This window comes from Periplaneta americana, chromosome 12 (genome assembly GCF_040183065.1).
Source record: "Periplaneta americana isolate PAMFEO1 chromosome 12, P.americana_PAMFEO1_priV1, whole genome shotgun sequence".
NCBI lineage: Eukaryota > Metazoa > Arthropoda > Insecta > Blattodea > Blattidae > Periplaneta > Periplaneta americana.
This window is the reverse complement of record NC_091128.1, coordinates 101644447-101665982: the sequence shown is the minus strand read 5'-3', so window position 1 is coordinate 101665982 and position 21536 is coordinate 101644447. Positions and strand designations below refer to the sequence as shown.

Genomic DNA, 21536 nt, shown 5'->3' with positions numbered 1-21536 from the left:
TCATCGGCATTATCACCTTCATCTCATCCAGACGCTAAATAACCTAAGATGTTGATAAAGCGTCGTAAAATAACCAACTAAAAAAAAAAAGAAAAAGAATAACAAAGATGAAATATTTAGTTTCACAATCTTAATATCTTTTAATGTGTATCCCTCATTTTATATTGTGCTCCATTTGTAGTAGTAGATGACATAACATTCTTGCAAATTTAAAATAATACAATTTTTACTACTGACACAAATTCATTTCAACACACATTAAATTGTGAATTAACTTTTTCAGGAAATCGTTATATACAAATCTTTTTCATGACTATTATTTTTAGTATGTCACTATCTCTTGGCATTTTCTGTTTGACCGATATATATTTTTTTCTTTTAGTGGGTTATTTTATGATGCTGTATCAACATCTCAGGTTATTTAGCATCTGAATGAAATGAAGGTGATATTGCCAGTGAAATGAGTCTGGGGTAAAACACTGATAGTTACCAGGCATTTGTTCATATTGAGTTGAGGGAAAACCCCAGAAAAAACCTCAACCAGGTAACTTGTCCCGGCCAGGATTCGAACTCGGGCCACCTGGTTTCGTGACCAGACCCGCTAACCATTACTCCACAGGTGTGGACAGTTCGGTATAACATAATTAGTAACAAATAAGATGAAGTTTTTCACACCCATATTTTACTATATTCTTCATAACAGTTCAAACGAATTCTTCTACATACTTCTGTGATATTTTAAAGATTAAGCCTTAATTTTTCTTCCTGAAAGTATACAATTAGATAGAGTAATATATGTCAGTAGATATGGAAAATATCTCAGCATATGGTTGTCCATTAGAATTTCGAGAATCAATTATAAAGTTAAGTTCAAATCTCAGCCAATAGTGATGGTTTTCAATAAATGAAAAATTCCAAAGCATGGCTTCCTTAAAAAATGAAGTAAAGCTGTGTATTTTATGCTACAGATGTCTGGTACATACTAAAATAACTCTGTCCATGATTGAAACAACTCAGAAAAAAATTGTTTCTCAACTAAAAAATTTCCTATTTCTTCAAGACAACATACAATGACACCACAAAGGTCTCTGACGGATAAATTAGGAAACAAAATAGAAAATATTAATATATTCTTATATTAGGACCCACTACAGTGGACTATAGTGGACTTTATGTTGTCAGCAAACAGCTGGATACATTAAGAAGATAGATCATTATCATTGTTGTTGTTGTTGTTATTATTATTATTATTATTATTTATTATTATTATTATTATTATTAGTTAATTGAAATACAAATAAAATGTAATTTTGAAATTAAAACTACACTTAAAAGTTCTCATAGTGTTTACTAAAGCTCAAAAATAATGTATAATTTTTTTTTAATTTTGGAAGTTAACAAACACACTTCCCTGTTCTCTCTTGTATAAAATTCATTACCTTCAGTGTGCTTCGTTGTTCCTGGAAAGCAAATATTAATTCTATTTACTTTTTTACAGTCCAATAGAACATGTCCAATTTGTCGTGGTGATGCATCTGAGTACCTCAATCACTTGGATTAGAAGAGAATTTTAATCGAGGTGAAGTGCCATCTGTTTGAAGTTGAAATTGGTTGCGTGAAGACAAATCGTTATATCCCAGCTTTTTGTTTCTGTAATATTGTGTGTGTGTATGTGTAAATATACACATAAATCTCTGTGTATATGCGTGTGTGCTTGTGTGTGTGTATGAGTGATACATAAGTTCCTTGTAGTTGGATTGTTCTGTCCAGTACTGCTAGCTCCAAGCTGTCAACAAGAAGATAATTTACCTCAGATGGTTATAAATTGAAGGACCAATGTTATAGAGAGCAATAACATGTGGCAGCCTTCCTGCTTCAGAAGGCAAGGTGACGTTTATGTATTTGTTTTTCCCCGTTCATATGCTACAGTATTTTTTTATTTTTATTTTTCAGTTTCGTAGCTTGTATGTAGAGAGTAACAGTGTCATTAAATAATGCATATAGATAGTCATGATTTAGTTAACATCTTTTACCATACATATTAATATGTCACTTGGTGGCAGGATATGCTGGAGATAGTTTATCCGACTGTGTTATTTTGTTGTAAAGCAGGATTAATTTTCTTTTATTTGGATCGAAAAACTTGAATATATATAGAAATGTGTTAAAAGTAATAAAACTTCTTAAAAGTCAGACCCACTTTTCTGGGGTGCCTTGTGTATTAAAGTAAGAGCAATGACTGCAAAGTGGAGTTGCCATATTCTGAACACTGTTTGCCAGAATGAATGGAAGGGAGCTGAAGCAAACTGCAATCTTGATGATGCAGAGTCTTCTAATCATGTATACTGTGTCATATATTGTTTATTTTGTGCTTCCGTAGAATTCACAAAGGCTAGTAGTAAATTTTCTGACATATTATGCGTCATGCTTTGTGAAGAATTATTTTAAGGGAAGATGAAACTTCCATAAAAAAACATATTTTATTCGAAGTTTGTGTGATGTATTTTGACAAAAAGAAAAATTGAAAGAAAAATTGTAAAGGTAACTGTTATACCTCATTGTTGCTATCGTTGCTCTCATGTGTTGCAGGATGTTGTAGAATTAAGTTCTTTATCCTTGTCCGAAGAAGGGGTTTATATTTGTAAACCCCTAAATAAGGTTATTGAATATACCTCATTTTATTTAGTCCAAAATATGAATAGTCTAATCTTCACAACATGACACTACAAACTTTCCAGTTCCTCTCCCTCTACCGCATCTCATTTGAGAAGCTTGTACATCATTCCACAAACCCATCCACTTGTTCCTTTCCTTTATTGTTGTGTGTCAGGGGTGACCACAAAGGAATCTCTGTTTAACCAATGAAATACGACTGTTCAGTATATGTATTGTTTCCATTACATAAGAATACCACAACTGTTCTTGACCAGTGAAAGGTGTTAATATAAGCATAGAAATCACTTACTAGAGCAGTGCATCAAAATACATGCACAGTGTAAGGTTAGAATTGCTGAAATCTAAGTAAACCACAACACACCTGTTCTATAGAACACTGAGATTCTGTTGTGTATTTCATGCCTTAAATTTTACAAACCAATATTTTAGATACTCCTTTGGCCTCCAAAATATTCTTCTGCACTTGCTGAATTATTGAGTATGTCGGAGGAAACTTTGTCATTTCTTCCTGTCTCTCTTTTCATGAAATCATACATTTTTCTAAGCTGTAAGTAAAGGTCAGTGACCCAACTTTGAGGAAAGTAGTGTTGTACTTAGTTTAATGTTTGCAGAGCACACACGAACATTAATACAACATCGTTTATATTGTAGGTTATCCTTACATACCTCTTAGAAAGAATTTAGAGAAAAAAAAAGACTAAAAACATAGATTGTGCTAAATCTTGAATAATGCGTGATAGAAGAGGGAGAAATATGAAAATGCACACCTGACTAGTATTTATCGTCCCTCACTGATACAGATTTACTTTATGTAGTCTGGTTGTTTTATATTATGGTCGCAGGTAATTTTAATCTAATGGCTTGCAGACTGAAGTGTACTTATAAAGCCAACAGTCAAGAACAGTTGCGGAGACAGTGCCAACGTCACCAGTTTTCATTTAAAGGGTTGGGAAGAGAGACAAAGATTTCACTGCACCCTTTGTGCATACAAATCTCAAGGTGATAATTATAATTTGAATATTTTGAACAGTCTCGATGATCCAAAGATTTTAAGAGAGCAAAAACAAATACCAATGATAATTATTGAAGTTCAGTGACATCAGTATCATTGGCATGGAAGAAGACCATCACGATTCGTGTTAGATTTTGACTTCAAATAACTGCAATGAACTTTACTGCTGTGGGGAACAGTTTTCCTTGTTGGCTGTTAAACAGCATTGGTCAGTTTGTGTGATGTTATTGTTTTAAACATATACATAATTTGTTTTTCTAATGCTTCTCCTAAATGAATTAATTTCGAGTTATGATAGTCTTCTTCAGAGCCAACATTGTATACCTAATAACCTATATGGTTTGCATTTTTATAGTCGTAAGTAATTACTTAAACTCGTCTAAAGTTTCAGGGCTAAAATTAAATATGTAGGAGCTCCATAATATGCCTATTGTCCAAGAAGCTTTTGGACCACAACTGCAAAATAAAAAGGTGCTATAATTCACATATATCTGAAAGTTGTTCACCCCTGTTCATGCTCATGCTTTTAGGAGAAATTTCTTCTGAAAGTAAAGTTTCCTCTTTCTGTGGATATATCTGTAACTGCATAGTACAAAAATGATTATAAAACAATCTGTTGCATATATTTGCAATAAAGTTGACTCCAGTTCTAGTTTAGTTGTATTGTAGCTGCAGCTTTACTATTCCGGGCAGAGTGAATATTTATTCCTCTCTTCTCGTGAACAGATCTTTTTAGGCATGTAAATATTTTGCTTATTTTTTTAACAACTTAAAGCAATACATACGTGTGTGTCGTAGGTAGGTCATGTCATTTATAATTTGTGTGTACATGTGTGAATGTGACGATGTGATATTGCATGTGCGTGCACATGTTTGTGTGTGGTATGAGTATGGTGTATTGGTGTATCAACACACGTTGCACATGTATTTGGTGAGAATACCATATATAATTGTCACGCCATTTCATTGTTTAAACTGAACATTTGAATATTCCCTTTTCCCTTTCAACTGTATAATGTGAATAATTGCTTGTAAAGTGAGATATAATGAATTCTGCTCATGAAATGATATACAAGGTTTTGCATAAAGATAAAAGCAACCGAAAAATTGTTTATATGACTATATAATTTGCATACTTAATGTTAATTACTTTGTATGCAGAATGGCTTTGTTTTCATTGTTAATTTGGTTTTGAAGGGGAAATGCATGTAGTTTTGTTTGGGGGTAATTTGTTAAGTTGTTAACAAATAGTATTTTATTAACTTGTTAAATTTTACAGAGTTTGTTTTTGAATATTTATTGTAGAATGACTCATGTAAATGGAACTGTGGTATTTTCTTAATTGGATTCAATGTTGCAACAAGAGATTTAAATAATTACTAACTTTAAAAAAATTCCTGATGCAATCTCTTAAATTTGGATAAGATATTGAATTACTACTCGAAAGATTTAATTTAACAAAATAAAAACTTTCATAACTCACATTTTTATTTATGGCTATATTACATTAGGAGAGACAATTCTTTTTATATTCATTTATTTAAAGTTTTCTGTTGTAACTAGTATGTGTAGTTGGTGAATATCATAATGCCATACTATCAATCGTGTTACTCAACTGTTATAATTAATTCTTAAATCAGTAAAAAGTTTAACATAAATTATATAATAGCTTTATTTGCTAATAATTATAACATCAGAACATTGTGAAGTATTTGTTTGTACGAAACAATCTTCTATAACAAAATGCAAACTGTTAATATACTGGTAGTGTTTTACTAAACACATTTAATACAATAATTTCAGATTTTTTAGATAGATTTATATAATGCACACATTTAAGCAATTTTTACATGTGACATGTGATTCATAAAAAGCAAAATACCTGAAGAAATTGTTTTCCTTGTGAAAAGTACTTATGTCGTTAAATCTCCCATTTCAAGAAAGTAAGGTTAGTTTCATATGAAAATATTTATATTTATTTGATATTATGAGGGGAGGAAATTGAAAACTATTTGCTAAAACTGGAAATTTATCAGTTAAGAGCTTTCTTTAAAAACGTAACAATGTAGGTTATAATTTTAAGTCAGTTTACTGATTCATACAGATTTTACATAAAAATTTAGATACGTGCTTATTGAAAGGTTACTGTCTAGTTTAAAAGAATTATGATTATTTATTTATTTTTTGGGTTATGTAGAACACGAATAAATGTCGTTAGAATGAAGTATGCAAATTATATGATCATGCAATTGAAAATTAGAATTTTGAAGTAAGTCCTAGATAACTCAGCTATAATTATTGTGTGTACACAGACTTTACAGATTTTTGTGTCTGTAGGCTATTTGAAGAGATTCATGATCTTAATTCACCAAATGCATAATCACCTATGAAGTAATTAAGAAATCTTCTGTTTATATTTATACAAGAAACTTGTTGTATTTTCACATTTTTTTAAGTGCCAAGTATTTTTAGAAACATGAAATATTTATTTCCATGTTGTGTGAAACAAAGTGTTGGTAATAATAGTGACAGTGGTAACTTTGGTCTTTACCAAATTCACTGAAAATTGTTTTTCATTCTAATTTTTTAGTGTACATAATCTTATTTATAACTGAAGATTGATTGCTTACCGGTATTCATTGTTTTCACTTATGTTAAGTTATGGTAATAAATTGAGTTGTTTAAAATATACATGCCATTTGAACAAGAAAATTTCCATCTTTAGGGGGAAAAAACTGTGAAACAGTTATTTTTAGTTGTAAGTGTTCAAATGCAGTTTGGTCGATAATGTATTAAATATCTAGTAAAGGAGTGACATAACCTATTCGAAGTTTGTGTGAGTTTACCTATATCATTTTGTCACTAATGAAAGCATGAAGTTCCACCACACTGTATAGAAACAAGGTTGTGTGAAACATCTGACCAGCAGAGTATATTCTGAAAGTGGTGTTACCTATGAAGAAATGAATACTAAGCACATTAAAAGTAGTCACGAAAATAACACATACTTCTCATAGAGTTTATGCATTGCAAAACAATTCTATTTGTTTATATTGTTGCCAAAGATAATATTACTTATAGTTTTTGTTAACTTTAATGCAAAATACATACATAAATGAATTTACCCAAAGTTTGTTTCTTGAATTGGACACACAAGCATTCTCTGTAGTCCTAAAATATTTGGCATCGTTTATAAATTGTACATTTGAAGTAGATTTATGTTACTAATTTTCCATAAATTGACATAAAATAGCTATTCATATATTGCAATTACTTCTTATATTACTTTCCTACGTACATAAATCGTTACTGGTTTTTAAAAGTAATGTGAATGTTAAAAGATAGTGGCTTAGGCCCGTAACACACTACAGTGAGAAATATGTAATGTGTTTGCTGAACTATGGAAAATGCTTTCCTTTACCATGGAGTAACACTTGAAATAAGGCATAGCTGACATTGGTCGGCTAGTGATATTTTTAAAACATAGCTACGGAAGCTACCCCCACCACCTGTATTTCCTGCTCCTACAGGTAACCTATCTGAATTGTAGTCTATAAAATTGATATCAGACGAATAAAGTGAACAAATAAAATTAATAGGAATTCAGCTGTTCAAATTTATGTAACTTAATTTCTATTGTCTTATGAAACTGTCTTCTGTATCCCATAATAAAATTCATGTTTTAATTATTTTCACAGAGATGGCTTCACTGTGTGCCAATATATTTCTCGCTGTAGTGTGAAGACCAAAGCATTGCTAGCTGTCTCCAAACATAGTTCATAGTTCTCGGCATAGTGTGTTACAGGCCTTGTAATGAAATGATGAGTATTACATTCCTTTCTTCTCAAATTCAACAATAATGTCATTCAGACTTTGAAGACTTATTGCTTCTGTGGAAATTACATACTGTATGGCCAAGGGTCAAACTGTATCACTGCTGCAGGTTTATTGTCATCATTTTATGGTTAGATTACAAATAATGCATTAGTCACCCGCAATTTAGCTTTCCACTCTCCCACATTGACGCATAATCTCCAAAATTCAGAGGTGATCGCATAGCTTCTGTGTTTAATGTTATGTTTTCATCCTATTACTATTATTATTATAATTATAATGATATCTCCTAAATTTCTTTCTCCTGCAATTCTTCTCTCATAGGTTGGCAGGTCTGATGTTACATGCACTCTGTGATTATCAGGAATGACATAAAACATTTAGTCTCGTATTTTGTCGATACAGCTGAATCCTTTGTTTCATAATACATGAAAAAGGAGGAGATTTACAACTAATAACTATTAATCCCTTAAGAAATAGGAACCTTTCCATTATCTATGTAATCTTCTTTCCACAGTGAATAAAAGCGTAGTTACATTACAGTGAAAAGTAGAAGTAATTCTATATATAATAATTAATTTGTCATGGAAAAAAAACTTATCGTTTGATATGAACTATCATTTTGTCCGTTTATTCCACATAATACAAAACATTATGAAGAAATGGTCAAATTTTATTGGATTAAAACGTCATTGCGTGATTTTCCTTTCAAATGAAGATTCACTATTTTTTTTAATAAAAATTAGTTATGTGCATCATTCCTGGATAAATACGAGTATGTATGAACAAGCACAATAATTCGCAGCATCGCAATACTTGCTCCATACTTCATATAAAAATGTAAGGTACAGAAAAGACTATGAAAAGAAGCAAATCTAAACTGGCAATGTTTTTAAACAATTTGAAGTTACCACGTAGTAATCACTTTGTCTAAATCCCATTTTATCAGAGTGAAATGAAAACTTATGAAAGACTTGTTAAAAATAGTGTGATATACAGGGTCTGGCAATTAACATTTCCCATTTTCAAACTACCATAACTGATTTATTGTTCAAAGAAATTATAAACCATGGACACTGTTAGGCACATTATATATAGTCTTGGATTTGGATGAAAATTACATCCTTAACCCAACGGACTTATATTTAAATTATTTAGATTCCCTGCACTGGAATTGAATGTCCAGTTTGCTTATAAATTTACAGTGTTTTGTAAAAAAAAAAAAAAATTATAAATGTATAACTATACAAGATTTTTTATGCAGAATTTAGCAGAAACTATGCTGATTATGTATTTACTGATTAAGACTTATAGCTAAGATATTTTGGTGTGGTAGATCTTGTGCAACCACGGCTCGTCAAACGATGCAATTGGGTTAAGATGCCCACCATTAGCATCAATACATTGTTGTAATCTTCTTCGTACACTAGTCATTATTCTCTGCAAAGTGTCTGACGTGGCACCAGCAATTTTCTCACGAATTGTATTTTTGAGGCTGTTCATATCAGGGAGTCTATGAGCATAGACCTTAGCTTTCAGTTACCCCCACAAAAAGACGTCTGGTGCAGTGAGGTCTGAGGATATGGAAGGCCATTGACTTGTTACCTAACCTGTAGACAAGTCACCCAGATAAAGCAGCACGCAGCATGTTCATTGAAATGTATGTTGTATGTGTTGTGGCTTCGTTCTGTTGAAACCATAGGTCCTCAATGTTCCAGTTACAACATTCCAACTCAGGCAGGAAGAATATTGTCAGCATGTTGTTGTAATGTTCGGAGTTCACGGTCATTGCAACTTTGTTTTCATATGAACACGAGCTTTGTTTTGAACAGATCCAACTTCACACCACTGGTTCACTCACTGACTGATTATTTTTCGTGGCTGTACAATTCCATGTTGTCGATTATCGCCAAATATCCGCCGAAACTTGTGCTGTACAGCGACAATTGATTTGCTTGATAAATAATGTTCTATGCAGAAATTGCGCTGCTGCAAAGGTCAAAGTTCCATGGCTAATTAAATCCAAGGCCATGCTAGACCCAATCACAATGATCAAAGCCTACCAACTTAAAATGGGAAATGTTAAATGCTGGACCCTGTATTTATTGTCTTCAGTTCTACTATACTCGTAAGTCATGGTGGTTGTGACATTCCTGCATTTGATATCCCCATCATTATACTTCTATCAATATCATTCTATATAATTTAGTAATCATGCTGAATACCTATTATGCCTTTGTCATTTGCCTTTATAACATCCCTCCTTGTCTGCTGACCTGGAGTTGTGCTCTGGCATGGGTTCGATTCCCACTTGGGCTGATTACTTGGTAGGATTTTTTCCGAGGTTTTCCTCAACCGTAAGGCGAATGTCAGGTAATCTATGGCAAATCCTCGGTCTCATCTCGCCAAATACCATCTCACGATCACCAATCCCATCGACGCTAAATAAGCTCGTAGTTGATACAGCATAATTAAATAACTAAGTAAAAAAATCCTCTCATCTACTATAGTTTCTCCCTTATTGCCTCCATTATTATATTTTCTTACTATAAGTTTTCAGTAATGTTGAATATTACTATACCAGTTACTTTAACTGTTTAATTGTAAACGTTTGAGAATAAGGTGCTTAGGAAAATATTTCAGACTGAGAGGGATGAAGTTACAGGAGAATGGAAAAAGTTACACAACCCAGAACTGCACACATTATATTCTTCACCTAACATAATTAGGAACATTAAATCCAGACGTTTGAGATGAGCAGGGCATGTAGCACATATGGGCGAATCCAGAAATGCATATAGAGTGTTAGTTGGGAGGGGAAAAGACCTTTGGGAGGCCGAGACGTAGATTGAAAGATAATATTAAAATGGATTTGAGGGAGTTGGGATATGATGCTAGAGACTGGATTAATCTTGCTCAGGATAGGGACCGATGGCAGGCTTATGTGAGGATAGCAATGAACCTCCAGGTTCTCTAAAAGTCATTTGTAAATTCTTTTCTTCGTATCATCACAAGTTCATTTTCACATTTATGTATTATACAGTGCGTTAGAAAATTCATTCTGCAGTGTAGAAAACAAAGTTTGTTTACCACTATTGCTCGGAATGTTGGTAATCCTCAGTGAAGGCCAGTCAGCCTCAATCTGTATATGTCTGGTCAGCTGCTTTTCATACTTAGCAGATTTTAGCAGAGTTTTTTAGAATTCTACTCACTGCAGAGGGAGGTCCCCCAAGATTTAATTTATTTCTGTCCTGATCTGCTTAGTCATTGGTATCATCACTATTCACTAAAGTTTTTTTAACTAGAGCCTTCTTTTGTGTTTTAGTATTTATATCAGTTTCACCTTTTTTATATACCAGAATCTGACTTATTTATCCCTCTAATATATTATTTTATACTATTAATCTGTTAATTTAATAACAGGTTATTCCGACACTACTTCTTCAGAAAATCCGCACCTCACTAATTATATTTTTATTGTTATTTTTAATATAGGACCAGTCTAAAAACAAATCATTTTCGTTCTTCTAAACACTATTTTCTAGCATTATATTCCTTCCAGTTCTTCTTCTCCTCCAGTATCAATATGTTTCCATTTGTAGATGCTATCACTGCTTCAGCTCTCGCATTTCTCCCAAATCTTTTTTATTACTGTGCACAATGGTTGTCTCCTCATCTGACTGCATGTGTACTTCATTTGCCCCATTATCTCCTCTTAATACACTTTTTAGTTTATCTGTCTTCCCTCCATATCTATGCAGTCGTACTTATCCTGGAGATTTTCTTTTCTTCTGGCTTCAATGCTTAATTGTTGCTTCTTGTTGATTGTTGGACATTCCTTTGTTCTGTTTCCTCATTTTTCTAGATCCTATATTTCTGTTCATGGTCGTCACCAACTGTTCATGAAGTTGACCACAGGTACCCCTACTTCCGGTTAGTTACGGGAAATGGTGTGATATATTCTATGTATATGTTGCAAATGTAGAAACTAATGTGTGGGGTTTTTGCAGTCTTGTGGTATGTTTGTTGCAGTCTTTCTCATAAAAATTGCTTCAGCTAGCTCTCCTTTCAGATCAGGTACTTTGATATAAGATTGTTTCAAATCTGCAACACAACGCTTGAGCCCTAATGTTCTGAAATATTAAGCTCTATGTCTGTCTGTCGCAAAACACTGTAGCCACTAGGATTCAGGATTATAATACATGGAAAACTCATATATGCTACTCAAAGCTGCTTGCAAAAAAGGTACCAGTACTGGTATTTAAAAAATAAAAAGGTGTAGTACTATTTTTCTTTAACATAAAGTAATATTTACATGGTAAGAGAACAAAATATAATTTTGTAATTTCTTTACTCTTTCTACAATACAATTATTATAAAATTGGTGACGATTTATTTTGTAAGATTTGTCCATTTTGATATACAAGTGATACCTAAAAATTAAATTTTTGAAAAGGTGTTTGGTACCTGATTCTCCAAAATATACTCTATAATAAATAGTGGCAGTGAAAAATCTGATATTTTGATTAGCCAAAGTGACCACCCCAGTGTATCGGAACTACCTAATATACCCTGGTCAGGTAACTATTGGTACTGCACAATGTGGAGACTTCATGCACATTACGTCATCAATGAGCTCTCCAGGCTGGCATGGCTGCAGTAAAAGAACTGATACCGAGAATATTGTTACAGAAGTTGTTTGATTTTGATTCTTCTGCTAATTTTAGTGTTGGCATGACACCCACTATTCAGCAGAGGCATACGATGGCAGGGCTGTATTTGCCCTGCATAATATTTATATAAATGGGAAAAAGAAATTGTTACCAAATTGTGAATTGTGTAAGGTGACCAGATTTTCAGATCCCAAAATCCGGACACCTTCAAAGTGTGATAGTAAAAGAACTCTGAACTTTTTATATAAATTTACATAAGAACTATAAATAAACACCCAATAAAAAAACAATCGCGATAAAAACAACACATTGCAATACATTAATAGAATAATATAAAAACACAAAAATGATATATACATTTTAAAGGGGAACATAACACAAAAAATATATATTTTTTCAAATGAATGTACTCGTCCTTCAAAGCAACAATGCAGTAGTTTTTACTTCCAGCTCGCCACTGTTTTCACAGGGGAGTATTAAACAGTATGATGTCGCTTCACCAAGTAGTAGTTTTTACTTCCAGCTTGCCACCATTTTCACAGGAGAGTATTAAACAGTATGATGTCGCTTCACCAAGCAGCAGCAGTAAGGAATGTGTCACAGTGAGTTTCTTCCTCTTTCTGTGCAGTTGTTAAAATGCCTCAATGTGCGGTTTATGGATGTTTCAACATTTCTGGATATAAAGGCAAGGACAGAAAGGAGAGAAAATTCTACTTATTTCCTAAAAGAGGTTGCTCTCCAAAGCAGCACTTGGCCTGGTTGCAGTTTTCCAAGAGAAAACACTTCATCCCAACATCTAATGCAGTTATTTGCTCTGACCATTTTTTACCGTCTGATTATGATGAATCTGAGGTCATGAAGTTTAAATTAATGTCCGATAAAAGAAAAGGACCTACCCTTAAATCTGGAGTAATACCAACTATAAGAGATGTGAATATATTGAAAGTTGAAGAAAAGAAACCACAAAATTTACGATATGAGACGAAAGAGAGGAAGATTGTTTCCACACTTTTTTCAAACACCTTGTACATCTACTTGTGACGTAAGGAAATTTCATCCCAATATCCGGAAGAAACATTTAATGTGGATAAAGACGTTCAATGCGAAATGGAAACTGAAATATTTAGAAAATTATGTATCGACGAAACTTTTGACAATATTAATGATGTAAGTTATGAACCGAGTGAAAATTCCGAATGTGATAATGACTTTGAAGACAGTGATAGCGAAGACATAAACAACGAAACTTTTATTGAAGTAACGTGGTTTCTAATTTTATGGAGTTGTTCAGATAAACTATTTAAATTTTGTTTGCGCTGTGCACCACCTGTTATAAAAGTGAGTTGTTATACTAAAGGTCGAGGTTGCGGGTTCGATCCCGGCCCAGGGCAATGGCATTTAAGTGTGTTTAAATGCGACAGGCTCATGTCAGTAAATTTACTGGCATGTAAAAGAATTCCTGTGGGACAAAATTCCGGCACACCGGCGACCTGATATAATTTCTGCAGTTACGAGCGTCGTTAAATAAAAAAAGTAAATAAATGAATACACTAAAGGGGCAATGTTGTGTGTTACGTCTATTTGTGAAGAGGGTCATAGTGTACAGTGGTATTCACAGGAAATGCAAGGTCGATGTCTAAGAGGCAATGTGTTAATTGCATCGGCATTAATGTTATCTAGAATGGAGTTTAGTGTATTTTCCGAGCCACGTGCAGAGAAAATGAGTCGCAGAAAATTCACCTGATTTCCAACTCAGCACTGATAAGAGGTAGGCTTGTTTATACATTTTGTAATAATTTAACGTCAGACGTAGGTGTAGTAGTTCGTGACAAAATTTTATTGGTATTGGTTTAGATTAGAGTAGCCATCATTACGAAAATATACTTCATATTACTATATTACAACAAAATAACTTTGCATGTAAAGTTTACACTATTGATTTTATTAATGAAGTTAATTTTTTGTTGTTGTATGTTACTAACAATAGTTATAAACAGGGAAACACGTGAAGCCATTTAACTGGCATATTACATAATATAACTCAGACTGCGAGATCAGTACCTAGCTTATTGACATCACGCAGAAGATGTAACATTGCGAATAACTCGACTTCTAATTATCGTCAAGAGATTAATGTTGCACCATTAGATTTAAAATAAGTTAATCTCTGTTATCCAACACTCAACTAACATTCGATATGTGTGTTATGTTCCCCTTTAAAATCGACTTCATGTATTGAATATATTGTTTCAGAAGGGAGTTGGTTGATCTGCTGTGTGCATGAGATTTTCATTATAAATTCCGTCTGGTCTGGTTGTTTCTTGTCTTTCACCTTGAGGATGGCTGCATTTACTTCCGCTACACTTATATCAGCTCTTCTCATATGACTCTTGCTCTTTGATTTGGCGTGCATTGGTTAGGTTACCTCTGTTGAGGAGAAGGGAGAAGTGTTTTCCCAAGATTCCATTGGGATCTCTGTGGCAGTGTTGGTTAACTTTCTTCCAAGGACAAGAAAGTGGTCTGTTAGCACTTCTTGAGCTTGAGATTTTCTTTGTTCTTTTATGAAATCAGTTTTCTTTAGCTCTTTTTATATGGTTCCCTTTTCTATGCATAGAGATTTAGATTTTCCTCGGAGATGTCTGTCTGTGCTCTGTGCAAGAATTTGATCGCTTCTCTTCTCTGTTTGAAGCACTCAGCAAGGTTTGGCAATCCTTTGTCTCTGGGGAACGAGTGATGATTGTATATAGTTTTCTGTTATTTTCAGAGCGGTATCTAGTTTGCCCTTTTTAAGAAGGGCTTAAGTTTCGTCAATTGCTTATTTTTTGGTTTCCAGTTTTCTTGAGACTGTACATAACTTTACTGGTGTTTTGTTGGCTTCTTCTTTATTAGTGTAGTTGTTGATTCTACCAGTAGTTTCTTAGAACGACAGCTAGTGAGGAAGAGAGTACTTGTTGTATGAGTCGTATGAAAATGCAATCTTGTAGCATCAGGCTACTATACCACATGGAATGAAAACTTTAGTTACTTAGCCAATCACATGGCTCCAAACTCTGCATGTTGGAATACTGGCACTCTCAGCCACTCTTATTGAATTGAACATGAGTGGTAACCAATTTTGAAGCAAATGAGATATTAGCAACACCAGAAATGGCAGCTGACTATATTGCCAACTTTAGAGTTCATATCCCTTAAAAACATTATTATAAATTTAGAAAAATCTAAATCGGAACAAATCATAACATCTAGACAAAATACAGGACAAATTAATGTCTCGAAATGCCTCCAGAAAAATCCAGGGTAGAGGATCTAAATTTGGGACTGTCCCAGAAAAATCAGGACACACAGTCACCTTAGAGTTGTGTATTGAACCCAAGGAGATATAGACAGAACATATGAGCACTTGCGAAACAAATTCTACCAACCAGTAATGATATCCTAAAGAATGCAGCTTTTAGAATAGAGGATAAGTTATTGAATTCTTTAAATTTGAAATTACATGTTGGAGGAAAATTTTGTGATTTGGCAAAAGCATTCGATTGTGTAAGTTACAATAAATTGATGACAATTGAAATTTTATAATATTGAAGATGAGATCTTATATCTTACTGATCAAATATAAAACAAAAAGCAGAATTAAATATATATATATATATACCAAGACCAGCCTCGTGGGCTAATGGTTGGAGCTTCTAACTACAGTTCATGAGGTCCTGGGTTCGATTCCCTGTTAGAACACAGGAATTTTTCCTTAAAGGGAATGTTCCTGTATTCGTCCATGGCCTGGAAATTAGGTTAGGCTTAGGTTTAAGACCTCTCATTGCACTTCATAATCATCTTATCATATATCATCATCGGGGCAGTGCAGCTCCGCCTTCCAGGCATCCCAACCTCAGAAATGGGTTACAAATAAGCCATTGTTAGGACAGACCAGAAATGTCAAATGACAACCTGGTGGCATTGGATGAAAAAAACACTACCATGTTACTAAGAATTTAGAAATATTATGCTGCTGAAGCTTTATGACAACTGTGAGCAGTATGAGATGAAAATAAATGCAAACAAGATGAAGACCATGGTTATCGGAAGAAAAACTAAGAAAGGTAAACTTGCGAATTAAAAATGAGACAATGGAACAAGTGGACAGCTTCAAATACTTGGGGTGTATTATAAGTAGTAACATTATCTGCTGTCAGGAAGTTAAAAGGAGGATAACAATGGTAAAGGAAGCTTTTAATAGGAAAAAAGAAAATCTACTGTGGACTGCTAGGAAAAGAACTAAGGAAGAGACTAGTAAAGTAACATTGTATGGGGGCAGAAACAAGGACATTACGACGAAGTGAAGAAATTATTAGAAGCATTTGAAATGTGGATGTGGAGCATGTGAAATGGACAGACAGAATAAGAAACAAAGCTGTGCCAGAAAGAATTAATGAAGAAAGAATAATGCTGAAATTTAATAGGACGAGAAAAAGGAATTGGCTGAATCACTGCCTAAGAAAAACCTGCCTAGTGAAGGATGCACTGGAAAGAATGGTGACTGGAAGAAAAGTTGGTGGCAGATGATAGACAACATTAAGATACATGGCTCGTATATGCAGGTGAAAAAATAGAAAAGATTGAAAAATGCTGGGTCTGCAGTGGCCAGAACATTATGGATGAATGAAACATGGAGTTTCCCAGGAATCAATTTTAGGTCCAATATTGTTTCTATTTTGTATTTATGATATAGCCTCAACTATAAAATAATAATTTATTTTAGATAATACAAGTGTGATTATCTGAAGTAAACAGTATGATCACTTTATAAATACTGCCAATACAGTAGGTATTAAACCATGAATCATTGGTTTAATGCAAATAAACTAACAATATGACAGAACCAGTATAATCAAATTTAGTACACATAATAGTGCGCAGTGTCAATATTAGATTAAATTGCATTGATCTAAAAGAATTTACGTTTCCTGGTTTGGAATTGAATAATCACGTGAACTGGAAAGCAAGGGCGAAACGTGCTATGAGACATTGGGGTGCTTTATCTGTGTTTATAATAATTAAAATTCTAAGTTATATTAATATTTGGAGTTACTGGTTACATTGATCAGTCAACATGACTTCATTAATATACGACAGTTTGCATCGCTATGTTAAAGTAAAGCACTCGTCCACAATATCCAAAGAGTTGCTTGGATCTGTTGTAAGGAGACACAACTTAACACTGTCTCTTCGTTTGGGTCTTCGGTTCTGCCATTTGGCTGGCTTTGGGCATGTGGCAAATAACAAGCACATGCATAGCACAGCTTGCCATCAAACCTCTTCTGAACACTGTGAGACATTCCCAATATTGTCTCAGTTCTCTCATGTCTAGCATAGCTGGTAGGCAACAGCGTAGCAATGAAAGCTTAATTTCTAGTGCGCCTTAATGTTATTGTGGATTATTAAGAATTAGCCACGAAATCCCGTGAAGGGCAAGGGCCTCCTGACTATGCAGGGTGGCTTGTCAAGCATCACTTTTGTAATGTAATAGTTTGGGATTCTGTCTGGGTTAACACTGAAGGATCCACTGTTCACTAGTCACTGTTTGGGTTGGGAGTCATTTTGTGATTAGTTTCCATTGTTGTCGGTCTTTTGCTGTTCTTGACCATAGATGGCCGAATCTTGATCTAAGTTCGTCTGCCCACCTTGTCTTCTGTCTTCCAGGGTTGCATTTGCCAATCCTTGGATCCCATGCAAGGATGTATGTCCACCAGTTCTCGAGTTGCATCACGTGTCCTCCCATTTCTTCTTCAGCTTGTCGTGATGGATTATTAGTTATCAGTTATTTTATAAATAGTGTGATTAAAGTAATTCTGATTCAATTCACTTTTTATTAAATACAGGTTTCTCGCCCTTATCTTATGAACAATTTTGAAAGTAAAGCATGTAAGCATCAATCTTCACAAAAACATTTAAAGAACAGTGAAAGTTTTCATATCTTAGACCGAAATCGAATTGAACACGTTCTGTTAGAAAGTTCGCATCTTGCTGCTATTCAGCACAATAAAAAAGTTGCTAATAACAGAAAAATTCTAGGTCGCCTTATCCAAGCAATTACTTAGGTAAACAAGAACTCCCACTTTGTGGTCATCGTGAAGATGAAGATTCAGTAAATGGAGGACATTATTTAGAACTTCTAGATTTACTAGCAGAAGAAGAACAAAATCTAAAAAATCATTTGCACTCCAACTCCAGTTTCAGAGGTACTTCTAGCGACATACAGAATAACTTGATAAGAGTGCATAACTGACGTGTTGCAAGAAAGAATAAGGAATGAAGTATATGAAGCACAATTTATTTCTGTTCAAGCAGAAGACACAACTGACCGTCTCGTGCAGAGCTCAATTGAGCATTATATTCAGATATGCAATACAAGACAGAGCTGAGGAAAGATACTTAGGATTCTTTTATGTCTCAAAAAACAAAAGTGCAGAAGGATTGTCGTCCATTATTATGGACAACTTAAAACTGTGGAAGGTAGGGAATAGACTAGTATAGCAGATTTATGATGGGGGTTTCTACCTTAGCAAGAGGTCATAAAAGTGTTCAGACCCTTGTGTGACAGTCTTATCCACATGCAGTATTTATCCATTGTTATGCCCATCAAATGAATCTAGTGTTATTGAATGGCTCGAAACACATTAAACAAATTAAACTGTTTATTTGTGATCTCAATATGTTCCACACATTCTTCAGTAAATCTACAAAACGATGTGAACTCTTGCTGGAATAAAGTTTCAAACTTCCTCCCCACAGTAACACAAGGTCAAATTATTCTCGAGCTGCTGCAACAATAAGATCTCATTTCTCAGAATTGAGGCGGGCAGTGAAACATGTAATAGACGATGACGATTGGGATGCAGTGTCAGTCAGTTGCACTTGGGGGTCTCAGTAGAAAATTAAATGGCTCAACTTTCGTGTTTTTGCTATGCCTTTTTAGCAAAGTATTTTTGTTCACTGATGATCTGTTCAATGTGCTTCAGGCAAAAGGAACATCTGACATAAAACTGTGCAACAATGAAGTTAAAAATGTATTATGCAATTTCAAAGAGATGAGAAATGAAGCTACAGTCCTTCACTGTTATAAGCAAGCAAAACTGCTAAATGACAGCATTGAGTATAAGACAGAAGATGTCACTAAACTGTGTATGAAATTTTAGATTCATTTATATAGATTTGAAGATTTTGAAGAAATAAGTTTTGCGGAACTGTTGAATGAAAAAAAAGTTCAGTGACTATAAATTAAGTTTTCCTCACAGTATAGTTAAAAAATTATTGTCAGTATATCCATTTTTCGAAGACGAGCAACTGAAAAATGAATTAAGTATTATCTATTGTGATTTCTTAGAAATATTTGTCACTTCTTAACCTTCTGAAATTCATTCATCAGAATGACTTAAAGATATTTACGAACAAGTAACAAAGCTTCTGCATTTAGTTTTGTGTTTGTCTGCAACAACTGCTTCAAGTGAACGTAGTATGAGTGCTCGTAAACGGGTTAAAACATTTTAAAGAAATTCTATGACCAGTGAACAACTATTGTGTTTATCTTTATTAGCTATTGAGAAGGCACTACTGTTTAAGATGTCAAAGGATTCTCAGTTCAAAGATAGAATTATTGATGTTTTTGCAGAAAAAAAATTTCGTCATATTTAGTATTTAGGTGTCATATTTAAAAATTTGTTTTTTGCAATATATACTTTAGAGTTGCAGAACAATATGCATATATATAATTATATGTTGCATGCAATTTAATTATTTTAAGAAGTGATTTATGAAATTTAAAAATGTTTGAATGTCTACTCTTGTTATAAATGTACGCTTCACCACTGCTGGAAAGCACAGATAGAATAATTGAAGGGTGCTCTGCAATAGCAAGGTATGTACACATACCTCAGTATAGTCGCCACAATTAATGTATCAAAATAACAAATTCAATAACGAGATTTTGACGAATAACACATGAAACTTATACGGTACGGTACATATAAACTATCACTAATACTATTTCAAAAACGCAGATTTGCAAAGATCTTTCTTTGTTAATGAAAACAATATTACTTTTACTTACTGCCAAACACCCACTTCGTACACATACCTTGTTATTGCAGAGCACCCCCTCAATTACTCATAAATTGAACTTTACCTGTAATGCATTAAGATTCATATCTTCTATTAGTGATATAAACATCCTTAAAATGCCATACTTTACATATGTTCATCCTATAAAGAAATATGGATTAATATTCTGGGGTAACTCATTTGAAACTAAACATATTTTTGTTTTACAAAAGAAAATCCTAAGAATAATGACTGTCGTCCATGTAAAAAGATTTTCCAAAATTAAGAAATCTTGCCTTTCCTTGTAAGTACATTCTTTCCCTGATCATGTTTTATATTTTAAAAAAATCAATACCTACATGTATAGTACAAATGAGAACATTAATAATTTCAGTATAAGACACAAATCAGATCTCCATGTACCCTCTGTTAGTTTCAGCTGATATGTAAACAGTATACATAAAAGAAAGTCGTGTATTACAGTTTTCAGTGCATTGCCTAATTTTCCTAAAGCTTTCTGGAAGGTCAAAAGAAAAAGTTTAGAACAGAAATAACAAAATTTCTCTGTAGTCGTACCTTGTACTCAGCTCATAAATTTGTTATACTAGTAAATTGAATTAATCTGCGTGCCATGTATTACTCATCCTGCCTATGGTTTTCTCGTGGTTTTCCTAAGGCATTAAGACAAGTACCGGGATGAGCCCTAAAAGAAATGGACTATGGACGTACATTCTCCTCCCCACAAAATTTTGACATATTTTTCCAAACAGATGTCTTCGAAATAGGAATCTTGGCTTGGCTTTTACATATTGCTCTTGGTACATGGGCGAGTTTACTCGACTTCCACTTGCACTGCGAAAGAATGTGGTACCTTTCAATGTGCAGGCGTACATATTCCGGCATTTCTTCTCCTGATTCTGCTGTCATGCTCCTCACCCCTATTCCCCTTTTATGTGGTAGCTATTAGGTTATGTCCATTTTCGGCTTCCACTTCAAAATTTTGTAGAGTTTCTTCAATGGAACAGCGAAACTTGGAGTGAGACAAGTAGCCATCAAGGCTTGGAGCTCAGATATTCATTTTTCTCAGCCCTGATCTCTTGCAAGAACGCGTTTTTGCGTACCTTTTAATGTTCCTCCTTCCATTTTCCTTTCCATCCATTCATTATTTCGTACCATGTATTATATATTTTTGTATAAATGTTTACTAGTTTCACATCTAAAATATACAATGTAAGGTATATGGA

General features: G+C 33.7%; 1 protein-coding gene across 4 annotated transcripts in view; it reads left to right on the top strand.

Moving 5' to 3' along the window:
- Positions 1-21536, top strand: part of mura (murashka) — a 102880-nt gene that overhangs the window by 67484 nt on the left and 13860 nt on the right. For all 4 annotated transcript variants that reach the window (XM_069841794.1, XM_069841793.1, XM_069841791.1 and 1 more), the window contains one exon: positions 1499-21536. This exon is cut by the window's right edge and continues 13860 nt beyond it. In XM_069841794.1, the coding sequence (XP_069697895.1) occupies positions 1499-1561 (63 nt within the window). In that variant the 3' untranslated portion in view covers positions 1562-21536. The remainder of the gene's footprint in view (positions 1-1498) is intronic.